Source organism: Eublepharis macularius, chromosome 12 (assembly GCF_028583425.1).
Source record: "Eublepharis macularius isolate TG4126 chromosome 12, MPM_Emac_v1.0, whole genome shotgun sequence".
Taxonomy (NCBI): Eukaryota; Metazoa; Chordata; class Lepidosauria; order Squamata; family Eublepharidae; genus Eublepharis; species Eublepharis macularius.
Window position 1 is genome coordinate 20,604,383 of NC_072801.1, and position 15,968 is coordinate 20,620,350.

Here is a 15,968-nt window from a genome sequence, read left to right on the forward strand (position 1 = left end):
AGGGAACATTTAAATTTTATTCCAATTTATGAACATTTCAGGAAGTAAGAAATTGAAATAATAAGAACTAATAATAATAACAATAATCAATAATAATAAATAACAAACATCAGATCGTACAAACTGCAATATTATACTAATAATATATTATACTTTGTTAAACTAATTCTTATCAATGCAGCAGGAACTGCAATATTAATAAATATAGAAAGAAAATGAAAACACCAGCAAAAAATGTAATATCGACAATAACAATGACTACAATAATCTGAGAGTGGGGTGTTGGCCCCTCACTTCCTCCATGTTCTGCCTATGGTCAGAGGGGTGAGGGGGAGGAGCTAAGGCTGGTGCCTGCACCCTTGTTCTCCTCTTCCTCCTCCTCCTCCTCCTGTATTGCTAAGAGAGACACCTTGCGCTCTCTTCATAGGTGCTGTCCTACTTTCTTGTAAAGGAAATCCTGCTGGCTGGCGGCACATTGCCTCTATGAAGCCTCCCATGTAACAGAATCCTCATAGAGAAAATATATGGGATAAATAAACTTCTTTAAAAGAATCCCACATCGCAAAGTTTATAAGTATATCCGTAAGTATGTAAGTATATTAGTATGTAAGTATATAATATAAGTATGTAAGTAGATAAGTATTGGAAGTAGGTAGTTTGTTATTTTGGGACTACATCAAGATGGGTAGCTGTGTTAGCCTGTCTTTAGCAGTAGAAAAGAGCAAGAGTCCAGCAGCACCTATAAGACTAACACAATTTGTGGTAGGAATATGTGGGATTGTTTTTTATGATGTTTACCACGACAGGTGTATTTTCTTTGTGGCCTCATGCAAATTGTTACATTTTGATGCCCATTTGGTGCATGATTGTGTCTGTTTTCTAAAAGCAGACTTGCATTTTTCATTGTTTGTAGATGCATGGGTTTTGTGCAGTGACACGCTTTTCTCCCGGATTCTGTAGCAAGCCTGCCAACAGCAGGAAATCATGGGCCACTGTGCTGAAAACTGGCCTGTGTTGGCAGAAACAAACAAGCAGGGGGTTGGCCACAAACCTCCAAGGAATTCTGTCCACATCTTCAGACCGAATAAACTGAAGATTGGGAGAGTTTCACTTCTCCCCCAACCAGATGTCAGTGAGACGTGGTTCTCTAACTGTTGAACCCACTGGGTGCATAGGACAGGACAAACCATAGGCCGTTAGGCAATGCTCAGAATCCCTGCCCTTTATGCCAGGCTCCTCAAGCAGAGGATGACCGAACGACTCCTGCAGAGGGGCAAATGTCTCTTTCAGGGCCTCTGTCTAGTGCTGCCACAAGAAAAGAGCCTCCGGAAGATGGATCTCTTCTTTTTCAATTTCTTGATCTCTGCAGGAACAAGAAGGAAATGGTGATTACACTAGCATATGTAAGCTTTCCTCTCAATTCCCCTGTTGAGCAGCTGGTTCATACAGTGTTTTTTCCGATTTATTTTATTTATTTATTTTATTTTATTTATGTCATTTATAGTCCGCTTTTCTCACTGAGACTCAAGGCGGATTACATAGTGTGAGATTAGTACAATCAGTGTCAAGGACATTTCCATAAACAAGTCATAGGATTTTACAAAGACATAGCATTAGCAAGGATCCAATACAAAGTTGAAGAATTGCTGAAACAGAACATAATCAATTCTAGGACTGACATTAGACAACATGAAGAACAGGTAGCACATAGGAATACATATTTAAAGCAGCAGATAATATGCAAGGCAACATAGTGGTGAAGTCTACGGTCCCTAACTCATTAGCGAAGCATCTGAGACCCCCTCCCTACAATACTTCCCTCCTATCTGAGTAAAAAGCCTTTTTGAATAATTCTGTTTTGCATCTTTTGCAGAAAGCCAGGAGGGTGGGGGCTCTCCTGACCTCCTCAGGCAGGCCGTTCCACAGGGTAGGGCCACCACAGACAAAGCCCGTGTATGGGCTGCTGTTGTTTTCATCCACATGGAGGCTGGCACCTGCAGGAGACCCTGTTCAGATAAGCGAAGCTGCCGTGGAGGGACTTAGGAAGGGAGGCAGTCCCGTAGGTATGCTGGGCCAAGGTCGTGAAGAGCTTTGTATGTAATAACCAATACCTTAACCAATATAATGTAACCAATGTAATAACCAATACCAATAACCATAGCCTCTAGCCTTTTGCTTTTTTCAGCTGCTTTGTTCACAATATATCCAGTTCATCCCTCCACCACACCTGTAATCCCCTTTATCCTCCTTAGTAGTATCTTTTATCATTATGGCCCCCAAACCACTTAATTTCTTTCAGTTAAGCAGATGGAAATCCTTCTCTGGCTCCTTGTTAACTCTTCTGTTATACTAGGACCTAAAAGGCCTGGGTTCAAATCCCCCCTCAGCCATGAAGCTCACAGGTGACAAAGCACCAATCATTCTCTCTCTGCCTACCCTACCTCACAGGCTTGTTGTAAGGAATATGAAACATATGGGGAAGAACAGATAAAAAGAAAGATTACCATCTTGTATGTTCAATAGAAGTAGTGTGTTGGCCTGTGAGGATATTTCACTCTGGTTGACATTGGAGGTTGAGGAGGAGGATGGAGCAATCACTTCCACAGCTCGTGAAAGAAAGGTCATCTCTTAGGGTCAAAACACATGATACTTGTAGGCAAGTGTTGGATCCTGCAATGATCCCTGGGAATTGTAGTTTAAAAAACCATCTGCTCAATGTGATTCTCAGCTGGGGAGGGAAGGGGGAGTCTCTCTCTCTCTCTCTCTCGCTCACACACTCTTTCAAAAATCCTCTGAGAACTTGGGAGGGGGGGGGACTACATAACAAGAGACAGGAAAAAGCCAAGAAATCCATCCCTCCCATTCGTCTCCCGGCTGGGGCTCACAGCTCGGATTCCCCCCACCCTACCCCGTCTCTGAGGTGAAGCAAAACCAGCTGATTGGATTTTTGAAAGAGAATCAGTCTCTCTTTGAGAGAATCTCTTTGAAAGACAATCTCTTCAGTGGAGCGGCTGATCTTTGCAAGAAAATCCACTTCGCTCAGAGAGGGGGGAGGAGGTGTTAGGCTATCATTCCCAGCAGCGATTGCGGGACCAATCAAGTGCTCTGCATGTGAAGTTTGTCTCATGTGTTCTGACCCTAAGAGGTAACTACTGATGCTCTGGGAAGTACTTCATTTTGATAAGCAGAGGTGCCAGTGCCTGGAACAGCCTTCCATTGCACCAAGTTTTTAAAATGCCACAAGCCATTTCCACAAATGGTCTGCCCGATAATCATTTTATGTTTAAAATCAACGTGCATCAGGCAACCAAGGAAAACATGAGAATGCGAGGTCTGTACTCTCTGCTAAAGTGACAATCATGTCAGAACAGAGAATTTCCCGTGTGGTAATAATGTCTCCGTGATTATTATTAATAAAGGATATATTAATTAGGCATATAACACTGTTTCACTAATTTATTTTCACAGAATAAGGGATGTAATGAATGATTTTATATATTCATTTGTTTCTCTTAATACAACCAAGTACTATACCATATATTGCAAACTCCCTTGACCTCAATTACACAGGCATCCTACGCGTTCTAAAAACAATTCATTAAAGTGTCCCGTGCTCAAAGTGCTATAATTATCATTATTAAAGTGCAATTGCTTTATGGCATCCTATGACACTATTTCTCATATAGAACTCAATTCGCCTTGCATACAGGTACAATACAGGTATAGTCCAATGGTGATTCCAGACACTGTGAATGTCACAGATCCCGAGAAGACCTATATTCATAGGTGCACGTAGGTAGTTCTGTGACTGTGTTCTCTAACGGACGGTCCAGATCCTCATAAGGTCTGTTTCCAAGGTTCTTTTTCAAAGAGCACATATGTCAAAGATTCATTGTAGTTATCCTTCCATATCCCTCTCTGATTTGTCAATTACTTCCATCTGTTCCCCTACCCCCAGCATTCTCGTGGAAATTGGCTTTGGAGATTCTAACTCTTGCCTGATAATTAAACGGGTTATAGGACCCTGTGTTTCTGGGGGAAGGGATGCTGTCAGGAGGAATACTACAGGCAAGCAGGAGTGTTTAATAGCTAGGGCTGTTAGGAAAGGAAATCTAAGCACACAGCCCCTTCAAATGAAATTCCCATTGTGCTCCTCTGAAAGGCCCGGGTCAGGATCTGGGATTTCTTGCATATAAAAGACTCTCTTCTCTCTGACTAGGGCTTGTTCCAGTAGAGAGATGCTTGCATATCACCACCATAGTGTAACATGAAGTCATAGCTGGCTTATCGGGACCCCTGGTGGGGTTTTCAGGGCAAGAGACTAACTGGTTTGCCATTGCCTGCCTCTGCAGCCCTGGTCTTCTTTGGAGGTCTCCAATCCAATTACTAATCAAGGCCAACCCTGCTTCGCTTCCCAGATCTGGCTTGCCTGGGCTATTCAGGTCAGGCCACTGTAACCATAGGAAGCTTCATCCTGTACAGCTGGGCCATTGGAGCTCCATCTGGTCTGCTCTGACTGGCAGTTGCTCTCCGGAGTCTGAGGGTGACATGAGTCTTCCCCCATTTCATTCAGCATTCTACAATGTGGAGCCCATGGGCATCAAGATTTCTACCGCTGTTTCCCCAGACCTCTCCACATTTGTCAAGAAAGGGGACGGGGCCATTGCCTGGCAGGGATAGTGGCTGGCAGCCACACTTACAATTCCCACTTTCATAGCAAAAATACATTTTCTGTCTGCAACAGAAGTTGCTGATCTGTGCTGCCACCACCCCTAACTGTGGCCCTTCTCCCTTGTTTGGACTGTTCCGGGGTTGGGAAGCTTGGCGAGAGAGTTCCTTTGGCTGTCTCAATCCATCCACCTACCCCTGAGGAGCAGGGAGATCCAAGTGGAGACGTCACTCCCTTCACTCTCACCATTAGAGAGCGGAGCCTTCATCTCTGGGTGGGTCAACAGGTCAAGGATATGAGCCACAGGACCCCTCCTCCTCGGATGCTTCTTCTGAATTGCTGCTGCAGGTGTTGTTGTCCTTTCTGCTGTCTTCCTCCTCTTCCTTAGATTCTGAGACTTGAGGAGACATACTTGTGTCATTTGCTGTCCAAGCTACCCCCAGCACCTGTGTCACTGCAAGATGAGCTACACATAGCACCTCTGAAGCCCCGCTAATTTGGAGCTAGGGGAGGGATCCTGGAGTGACCAAATGCATTCAGCTGCCCTGGGAGTGCCTATATTTTTCCCAGCTGGAGCAGCTAGCATCTTGAGCATTTTATTCCCACAATCCAGCTGGGGAGCTGGGGCTAAGAGGAGTGGCTTACCCAAGGCCACCTGCTGAGCTCATGGCAGTAGCGGGATTCAAACCAACACAATGCTGATTCACAGCCCAACCACTTAGCCAGTATGCTACAGTAGCTCTCAGTCGGGGCCTAGAGCTTAACAGAAGCACAGGCCCACAAACAATCAAGTCTGTGAAGGAACCCATTGTGGAAAGGTGGAATAGAAATATTTTAAATAAATAAATAATCATGTTGTTGTTGTTGATGATGATGATGATGATGATAAGCAAAAATAACCCAATAGTACATCATTTCACCATAAATTCAACAAGAGGTTTCCAAGGTGCTTGATGATAAAATTTATCATTTGAACACTTGATTCAGTATTTCATCTCTCTCTCAACTAGTGTGACAACAGAGGTAGTTCCTAAAAATGGCCCCAGCTCCAAACATTGGAGATTAATGGTTTCCAAGCAGATAACCTCCCCCTGCCCCAGTGCTCCTGCTTTAGAAGCTGGAGTTCTCTTTGCAACCCCATTTAGCAGTCCAAAGAGGGTCTACTCAGAATCCACCTCAGGGCTATTCAGTGAGGCTCACTCCCAGGGATAGGGTTGCCAACCTCCAGGTGGTGGCTAGAGATCCCCTGGAATTACAACTGATCTCCAGACAACAGAGGCCCGTTTCCCTAGAGAAAATGGCTGCTTTGGATGGTAGGCTCTGTAGCATTATACCCCACTGAGGCCCCTCCTTTCCCCTGGCTCCATCCCCCAAACCTCCAAGAATTTCCCAACCTGAAGCTAGCGATGCTACCAGGGCAATGTTCTTCGGATGACACTGTTCCTCGCTCCCGCGTCCCGCTCTCTGTGTCGGTGCTGAGCAAGATCCCTTGCCGCTGAGTGAGTCTCTTCCTCCCTCCTCTGGTGAGAATGGTTGGTTGCTTCCGTTGCTGTTGGCAACAGAAATGCAGTTCAGGCCAGGAGTGCCCCAGAGAAAAGGCCCAATGTGCAGGGCAGGGAGCGGCATGAAAAGAACTGGTGAGTCCTGGACTTTCCTACGAGACTCTGCCAAAGGGAAAAGCTAAATGGATCAGGAATGGCCTGAAGGCTTGGATCTACATTAGATCCCCATTTTTTCCGTTTTATATCGTTTTATATCCCTCTCCAGCGGTTTCAATTCTTAGCTTTTTACTCTTGGTTTTGTAGATATTCGGCACAGCATACAAATACTGTATTGTTTTCTTATGGCGTTTAGACATAAAATATAATGTTTCATGCATTTAATATGCATTTGGCACACAGGATTGATTTAGGGATGGACGGAAAACTTTGAAGTGTGTGCAGGAACCAATGAACGGGGAGGCAATAGAGAATCACAGAACTGATTCATACCAGGGAGAAGCAAAATCCAAAGGGGAGATTTTGGAGGTTGAAACAGCAAGGAATATAAATATGGAATCATTCCTGGAATCATTCCTGGTTCCCATCCCAGCAGACAGTGAAGGCTTCTCTAAACAGAAGAGCACTGGTTACAATCTTAAGGGCTTTGATAGTGTGGGACCCAGAACTCAGTATTGTCCAGTCCCTTCTAGTGTGTTGCATTCTCTGAGGTAATTTCCAGTGGCTCCACTTCATGTTCCGACAAAGATGGGGCCTCTCATTGAGTCACCTTGGTTGAGTGGATATAATGTTATATAGCATTACAGTCCATCCTCCAAAGCAGCTATTTTCACCAGGGAATTGATCTCTGTCTCCTGTAGATCAGTTTTAATTCCAGGAGGTCTCCAGGTCACCCTTGGAGTTTGGCAGCCCTAGTTCATGCTCCTCACAGAAAAGGGCCAGGACCCATCTTGCCAGAAAACAAAACACCAATCCAGCTCTCGCATGAAAACGAAAAGGAATTATTTGTTTTTAAAAATGTTTATGCCACCCTTTTTGTCCAACTAGTATTTAAAGCAGCTAATGCCAATAATAGGGAGCCCTGTGGCGCAGAGCAGTAAGCTACAGTACTGTAGTCCAAGCTCTGCTCACAACCTGAGTTCGATCCTGGCAGAAGATGGGTTCAAGTAGCTGGCTTAAGGTTGACTCAGCCTTCTATCCTTCCGAGGTTGGTAAAATGAGTGCCCAGTTTCCTGGGGGTAAAGTGTAGATGACTGGGGAAGGCAATGGCAAACCACCCCGTAAAAAGTCTGTCAAGAAAACATCATTATGCGACATCCCCCCACGGGTCAGTAATGACTCGGTGCTTGCACCTTTACCTTTAATGCTAATAATAGTATTAAAAACAGCAATGGTTTGTACATGTAACACAAATGAACAGGAGGCATTAGCATGTGAAATAAAACTAGCAAAGCCTTAGCAGAGATTTTTTTAAAGGTGTGAAAAGAAAGGGAAAAAAATCAATTGACCGCCTACCCCAAACTAGGATGACCTTTGTATGGTACCTAAAAGATGATGAAGAGGGAGATGGGGGGGACATCACTCAGGAGGAGGCTTCACAAAAGAGGGATCGCTCTAATATCAAAATGCAATGTCAGTTGATTTTTACAATAGGATTTGTGGAGATAGATTGTTCTTTCTTTCTTTCTTTCTTTCTTTCTTTCTTTCTTTCTTTCTTTCTTTCTTTCTTTCTTTCTTTCTTTCTTTCTTTCTTTCTTTCTTTCTTTCTTTCTTTCTTTCTTTCTTTCTTTCTTTCTTTCTTTAGAAGTTGAAACATTTTGCCAAAACAGCGATGACAAGCAAATTACTGGACAACAGGCCATTTTTGAAGAAAATGGGGTAAGATTCACCAATGGACAGAGCATGTGACAGATGAAGCTCTCTGCCTTGGGAACTCCTGGTGAAAAAGCTCCTGCAGTTTCGAACCTCTGCATGGCACCAGGGGCAGTTTGGGGTTAAACCCATCAAGGTTTACTGGCAGAAGTTCTAGCGGTAGCATTCGGAAACTAACTGCTTTCAATAATCATGTTTGTTGCTTTGTTTTTTCTTATTTCACAACTGTCCCACAGAGGGAAACCGTGTTGAGAAGTTTCCCACAACTTGATGAAAAATACAAGAATCCAGTAGGCACCAATAAGACTAACAAAATTTGTGGTAGGGTATGAGCTTTTGTGAGCCACAGCTCACTTCTTAAGCTGTGAGCTGTGGCTCACAAAAGCTCATACCTTCAACAAATTTTGTTAGTCTTATAGGTGCTACTGAACTTCTGCTCTTTTCTACTGCTACAGACAGACTAACACATCTACCCATCTTGATCTGTCTTGATGAAAAATAGCAATTGTTTGGTGGCCTACCTCAGGGTCTCTTGGCCGTCACAGGGAGGGAGGAACAATGAATACCAGGCCACCTGGAAAAGTTTTGATTTTTAACTGTGAAACTGTGCTTAGGTGCAGATAATGTCTGAGAATAAAGGAAAGGGAAGCTGATGGACCTAAAAAGGACATCTAGACTCTCCTGTTAGCATAATATTTTATAATATTACATGATGAATTCTCTCCTTCTGTTTTGCAGTGTAAATGCAGGATCAAAACTCCCTTCACCAGAATGCCGAAGATCATGGCAGAAGTTTTCCATAACAGATTGTGAATCCGACCATGGCTTATTGATTACTCATATCAACCAGGCACATGATCTTCTGGTAAGGCAATATGTTTCAATTAATGAAACTAATTGATTTATGTCACTCTCACCTGCAGTATATACAATCATGAGACTAGCTTTTCAACCCTCCATCAAAACAAAACAATAATATCAGTCTTTATTGCATCAGCAAATAAGCCATAGAAACAATGCAACAATTCAAAGAGTTAATGAATAAAACATTAAAACAACCAGAGCTAAAATCAACACTAAAAAATCCAGATTTGAGTCCAGTGGTACCTTAGAGACCAACAAGATTAAAAGCCACATTTGGTATTCTAACATCAATAATTCCAGTTTTTGTAAAGCATGAGGGGAAGGCAGAAAGCCATTCCAGAACTACAACAGAAACCAGCAAGCACGCAAGCAAACAAGGGAGGGAGGGAGGGAGGGATGAAGGAAGGAAGGAGGGAAGGAAGGAAGAGAAATTTTTTCATCTGGTTCCTAAAGCTCAACAAGCATGGTGCCAGGTGAATCTCCCTGTGGAAGGAATTCTGCAGTTGAGGGCCATGACAAAAAAGGCCCTGCTTCTGGGGGCTAACCTATCTGAAAATAGGGCCACACAAAACTGATATTAAGCTAATCATCAGATTCGTATGGGAGAAGGTGCCCTTGTAGACATGGGTAGATTACTTTAGAAAATTCATGAACTACAATGCAGTAGCCTATCCTCCCTCTGCTGGGTGAGTAAATTCTATCCATCTCTCTATCTGCTCATTGCCTAGGCAATATAGGATATGCATTGGCTGCTTATCTCAGCAGGCTTCATGAATCACAAGTCATTGCTGCAGCAACTGAAGGAGCATCCTTTCCTGTCTTAAATCGGGTGTATCTTCTCCATAGCACTTTTCCTGCCTCCTGACTTTCTTTTATCTCCTTTTGGCCAATAGAGAGTGAAGGATACAGCAGTGGTCTGTCCCAGACTGAAGGCCACCAATGACTGGATGCAAAGTTATGGTCTAGAAAGCCTGAAGCTCACGTTAGATGATTTGATGAAGAGAGGCAATGTTGTGCTGTAAGTCAAGGGCCATCTCCCTTCCAAGCCAGTTGGCCCTGCTCTTCTCTTCATCTTTCAATGTTTTATTCTTAGAGATGCAAACGAGGCAGAGCAGATTGAGTTTACTGCAGAGGCCGTTGCCGATTTTGAGACACGACTGCATGCGTAAGTATCCAGTAACCGTGCCTTTGGTAACAGCCAATGGGAAAATCAACTGGCTGAATTATGCTTCTAATTCCAGGCAAATGACTCTGTGGAAAATTGTCCTTTTCAAACAGCATTGAACATTCTTTTGTCAAAACGTTGGCCTTTCTGCTGTGCCATGGAATATCATTTATTGTTACGGAACATCAGTGGAGAGCAGCTTAACTGGCCTGATTCCTGCTGCTCTGCTCAGCAAAGTTGAGAGTCTTCCTCCAATTCAAAGTGGTGGAAGAGCCACTGAAGTGGGAAGGCAGCTCTGTAAGTTGGAGGAAGGCTTCCAGCTTACCTGAGTGGTTGGAAGCAGGCTGGTATTTCCAGATTCTGGACCAAAAAAACAGTCACCATTTGAGGTACCGCTGCTGGGGAAGACCCCCCCCCCCTTGGTAGGGTTGCCATGTTCTCTGCTCCCAGCCTCTAACCCCTGCCTAAGCTTACCAGTTGCCTGCCAGTGGTGGGCAGTCTCCCCAGCAATTGCCCACCACCAGCAGGCAACCCGAGAAAAAGCGCACACCTGGTGAAGTGCAGCAACATCACTTCCTGAAGTGATCGCATTTCCGTGGCTGCAGGTGTGTTTTGCAGGAGCGTGCACATAGCTGACATGATTTAAAAAAAAAAAATTATTGGATGGTTAACATAACATACATAATATTATTACACCTTACTTACTAATTATCCCCTATATATATAGTATATGCTCCCCACCCCTCCCCTCCCCCTTTCCTCTATTGACTTCCAACAGCACTTCAACCCCCCGTTTCTTGTTACAAATACTATCTCTTAGTTGTCATTTTAAACGTAATGGTAAAGATTTACATTATATCTTATCTTACTTAATAACACTCAAAAGACCATAATTGTCCTTTAACATCCCATCTTTTTTCTAAGTATTTTTTAAGTAAAATTGTCTTTTAATTGTCTGTTCGGTAAAAACCCCGCCTGATCGTCTCCTACAAAGTCCATTAGCCATATTTTAAGTCTATCTGCTAGTATTCTTGCCAATATTTTATAGTCATTGTTTATTAGCAAAATTGGTCTGTAGTTTTTAACATCAGTCAGTTCCTGTGACTCTTTTGGTATCAAAGTAATATTTGCCTCATTCCATGTATCTGGAAGACCCTCTCCTTTCAGTATATCATTCACATAGCTGACATGATGTCATCACACCTCTCTGGGAGCATGCACATGCAAAGCGCGCAGGAGAGGACTCTACTTGGGTTAAGTCCCAGTTCCCCCATTCCACTGGGAGGGTATAGGGAGCTGGGAATCCTACCCCCACCACCACTCACCTGGCATGCCCCCGGGAGGCCCATGCCTCCCCTGCCGGCCAGGTAAGTGGGGTGGGGGGTGGAGGGTGGAAGTGGGGGATCCCCCACCGCCATTGGGGGACTGGCAATCCTAGCAAGGTGGCAAGCCTTTCGGTGGTCGCTCACCACTGGCAGGCACCCCAGGAACACATGCGGTGTGTGCACTCCCAGGGAGACGTGACAACATCATTTCCAGGAGTAACATTCCATGCCGACCATGTGAGTGCTCCTGCACTTTGTTTGGGGCCGATTTCGGCCCCCAAACAGGCTGAATTGGCCTCGCATGGAATGTAGGAGCATTTGTGCAGTCGGCGCAATGACAGCTCTCCCAGAAGTGACATCATTGCACATGTGCTGAGAGTGCATGCAGGACACACAGACAGCATGAGGTAAATGCCAGGTTTCCACACACCCCCGCCTCCTGCCAGGAAGGGAGAGAGACCTGGCAACCCTATGCTGGACCCAGGCAGAGCCAGTTAGCTGCATTAGGAGACTTTGTTTTCTTGCCAGCTCCTTCATGTCTTTATTTTGACCTGCTTGCTGAAGAATCTTCCCCATTAAATCTGTTGCTCACAAGCATTCCCCCCCCCCATCCTTGTTTGATGATCTTGTAAATAAAAGAGTTTGTTTTACTTTGTTGGCATTTTAACGTCTCTTGCTTGACTGGTCATCTGGCAAGCCGCCCCCAAGGGGTGGTGTTTAGAAGGGGAGATGCACTGGGCCCTTGTTGAACATCCAAACCAGAGTGGTGGCAGCCAGTTTAAGGCCCTTGCCTGCTCCATTCTTGGGGCAGGAGGGCAAGGGATGTGTTTGTGGGGCTGGAGGGCTCACTGGAGGGGCCGCTAGGTCCCCACCAGTCCCCCTACTCTGTGACTTCTAGGTTCAATCTCAGGCATCTCCTATTAGCATAAGTGAAACTGACCTCTGTCCACGGTTCTGGAGGGCTGCTGCCAGTTTGGGAATGTTGACCTGAGCCTGTAAGGCAGCTTCATGTATTCTCCCAGCTAAATTGTGATTTAGAATAAGAAAACCATTAACCCGCTTCTTGTACCATCACTATAAATCACATGATATCTGTGCTTGTGTTCTGTTTGTCTCTTTTAGAGCAATTGATCTTTATGACAAACGGATCCAGTGGCTATTGCAAGACAGCAGAAAGGTAATATGGTGTCTTCTGTTCTCCCAAAGGAAGAAAAAAACCTGCTGGAGTCTGAAAAATGGAAACTGGAAAAAAATATGTATTTTTTTTTTTTAAATTAAAAAAAAAACGCTGCCACCAGGATGCAGCAAAAAAGGAGACACCCCCCCCTTGCTATTTTGGAAAACTACTTGAGGAGGGAGGCAGGCGATTTTCCTCCCCCTGTAGTGGTATTTGGAGGCAGTTTGAGGTCTCCTTTATTTTTTAACAACCATTCCTGAGCCTGTTCACAGGGAGGGCAGGATATTAATCGAATAAAACATAAACATTCCCCCACAACAGCTGTGCGGCTGTGGGGAACCCAAGCTGGGTCTGGAGAACCTGGCTCCAATTCTTTAAAAACGCGCCCATCTAGTTTGACTCTCATTTCTTTTGTTTTAACTCTTCAAATTGGAACATTGTGTTAAATAAAATGTTGGGTTATAGGCAGGCAATCACTAAGGATCAGAATTAGATTGTTACAAGACAATGGCCCTTTTCACACTGCTTACCTGCTGCCAGAACGTTGCAAAATATCGTGCAAAAAACGTGGAAGATAGCATCTTCTCGTGAGAGTTTTGCGCAATGTCGCGCAAAACTCTTGTGAGAAGACTCTGTCTTCCGCGTTTTTTGCATGATATTTCGCAACGTTCTGGCAGCAGGTAAGCAGTGTGAAAAGGGCTATGGATTTCTCCATCTTTTTCCTTGCCTCTCTCTCCAGCTGTTTGGTGTTATACAAGGAAGAAGAATTGGAGTTCTGATTGATACATCCAATATCACTTGTGGACCGAGACTACTTGATTTCCAAAAAGATCTTCTGGTAAGCATCACTGAAGCACATGTAATCATTGATATTCAGTAAGCATGGCAACAGTGGGTACAAGTTATTAGACAGGGACGGTGTGGATTCTGAAGAAAGAGTTCCATGTCTGCAGAACTCAGTTTCTGGCTGCTTGAACCATATCTTTGAAGTTAATTCTGTGTAGCAAGCTGCAACCTTCCCCTCCTGCCTCTAGTTTTGGCCTTGGTTTATTTATTGACTTAATAGCTTGGTTTTTATTCCTTCAGCGTTTAGTCGATGAGCAGTTGTGCTATGTGAAGCGTCTGTACTTTCTTTCCTTCGGTACCGAAGCCTCGCCTCTTTGGGAGGAGTCCAGACTCATCAACGTAGATGTGTAAGTGAGGAACTATGTGACTGTGTGGTCTCTGTATAACCAACAGAAACCCCTATAACCCAGTTGCCAAGCACAGGTGACTATGAAATGCCTGTGCAACAGTGCCTATGAAATGTTAGCTACACAACTGGATATTTCTGGGAACAGGATTAGCCTGGGGTCTGCATCTTGCTGCCTATGAAACGTTAGCTAAATGACATTTCTAGGAGAAGGGCTCTTTTATTTGTAGTGATCGAACTCGCCATTTCCCATGAAGTACAGCAGTCCCTCACTGTTTTCATTCCTCCAAGGTTGGGAAAGACGTTTTTATTTTGCTAGGCTCTTGGGAGTTAGGCATTTGAAGGACATATTTTGTGCTGCTGTCCACCCCCCACCCCACCCCGCCCTGTTTATCTGGATGTAGTTGCATGGTTTTGTGAGCCAGTGTTGAGTATCAGGTTAAGAGTACTGGAGATGCAGGTTTGAATCCTCGTTCTGCCACGTTGGCTCATTAGGGCCAGTCTTCCTCAGCCTGAATGACAGGGTAGAATTTGTGAAGATAAAATGAAGGAGGGGCCAATGATGCTAAGCCCTTTTGTGTCCCCACTGGGATGAAGAAACTTGAGTGGCGTGAACAATCAAGTAATACGGTTGTTGTGGATTTTCCGGGCTGTATAGCCGTGGTCTTGGCGCTGTAGTTCCTGACATTTCGCCAGCAGCTGTGGCTGGCATCTTCAGAGGTGTAGCACCAAAAGACAGAGATCTCTCAGTGTCACAGTGTGGAAAAGAAGTTGGCAGGTAATTTATATCTACTCAGGAAGGTAGGGTTGGGCTGAGTCATCGTGTAAGAGTTTCCCAGGGTGTGGAATGCTAATGGAGGGAGGCTTCACTGTTTTTTTTTTCAAAAAAAAAACCCCAAAAGAAAGGGGGGGTGACTTTTGGGCTCTGTCCATGGGATAATTTTTGACATTTTATTCTAACTATGTGGTGTGTATTTTCTAAAATATTTTTGCAACAGATCTTTTTCTTCTCTTTGTTCTCTTCCTAGTTTATATGAAACGAGGCAATGGGTGAAGAGCCTAAAGCCCAGCGGGGGTTGCAACCTGCTGAAAGCCTTGAAGAAGGCCTTTCTTTTGAAAGAACTGGATGCCCTGGTGATCATTGCAGGAAGCTGGTATGTCTCTGTCTGAATGCCTGGCTCTGGTTTAATTAAAAAAAAAACACTTAGACAATTTCACCTTGGGCATTACCACCTTTTTAAAAACAAAGCTTCATCTGGACGTGTTTGGAAAATCGTGGGTGATTTCTGCAAGAGAGAAATTGACACACTGAAAGCACACCCATGTAAGGTTCTTATGTATACTGCTGAAGTAAACATAAGATTATCCCAGATCAAACCACAGGTTTATCTTAGAAAGGTGTGTGTGTGTGTGGGGGGGGGTTAACCTGCACTCAACCAAAGCAAGAAGAGGTTGAGGGGAAAATATATGCTGAGGAAAATCAAATGGTAATCATCTATATTGGACCCAAAGCAAATAAATCTTGTACGGATTACACAGCATTCTGAATAGCCCTGATTAGTCTGAACTCACCCCATCTTGGCAACTAAGCAGGGTTGGCCACGGTTAGCACTTGGATGGGACACCAAAGAAGATTGAGGTTATCGTGAAGGAGAAGACAAAGGCAAACCTTTCCTCCTCTCTTGCCTTGAAAATGCCATTGTCCTGGGGTTGCCATGAGTCAGTTGCAACTTGATGGAATGCATTTATTATTAAGTAGTGCGCAGACATTGTCCCATGCTAATCATTAGAGATTGGCACAAAACGGGGAAAAAACGAACCCTGAGTTTTGTGGTTCATTGCATTCCACGAACCACGAACTTTCACGAAATTGTCCCATTTCACGAAATCACATTAGGCTCGTGATTTGTCAGATCCCGGGGCCCTACAACGGCCTCCTTCATACCCAGAGATGCCAAACTTGAAGGGAGAGTTCAAAGGCACCCTCACCCAACAACCTTCCCAGGAAGGACAAGACCAGAAAATAAGAAAGAGTCTTTTCAGTCTCTTTTGAAGCAGCAGCAAATCCAGCCCAAAGCACCCAAATTCACTCTGTCTTGCTCCAAATCCCAGCAACAGCTCCTCCCTCTCCCTCTGTCTACTGGAACTGAAAGCAAGAGGCAGAGAGCTGTGCCTTATATAAGAAATGCTCACATAGAGCAGAAC

The 15,968-nt window shown here is 44.3% G+C and overlaps 1 protein-coding gene across 1 annotated transcript in view; it reads left to right on the forward strand.

Moving 5' to 3' along the window:
• Positions 1-15,968, forward strand: part of VWA3A (von Willebrand factor A domain containing 3A) — a 46,163-nt gene that overhangs the window by 1,790 nt on the left and 28,405 nt on the right. The window contains exons 2-9 of the mRNA XM_054993673.1: positions 6,198-6,306; positions 8,779-8,905; positions 9,798-9,922; positions 9,998-10,069; positions 12,517-12,571; positions 13,311-13,409; positions 13,658-13,764; positions 14,792-14,917. Of these exons, the coding sequence (XP_054849648.1) occupies positions 6,198-6,306; positions 8,779-8,905; positions 9,798-9,922; positions 9,998-10,069; positions 12,517-12,571; positions 13,311-13,409; positions 13,658-13,764; positions 14,792-14,917 (820 nt within the window). The remainder of the gene's footprint in view (positions 1-6,197; positions 6,307-8,778; positions 8,906-9,797; positions 9,923-9,997; positions 10,070-12,516; positions 12,572-13,310; positions 13,410-13,657; positions 13,765-14,791; positions 14,918-15,968) is intronic.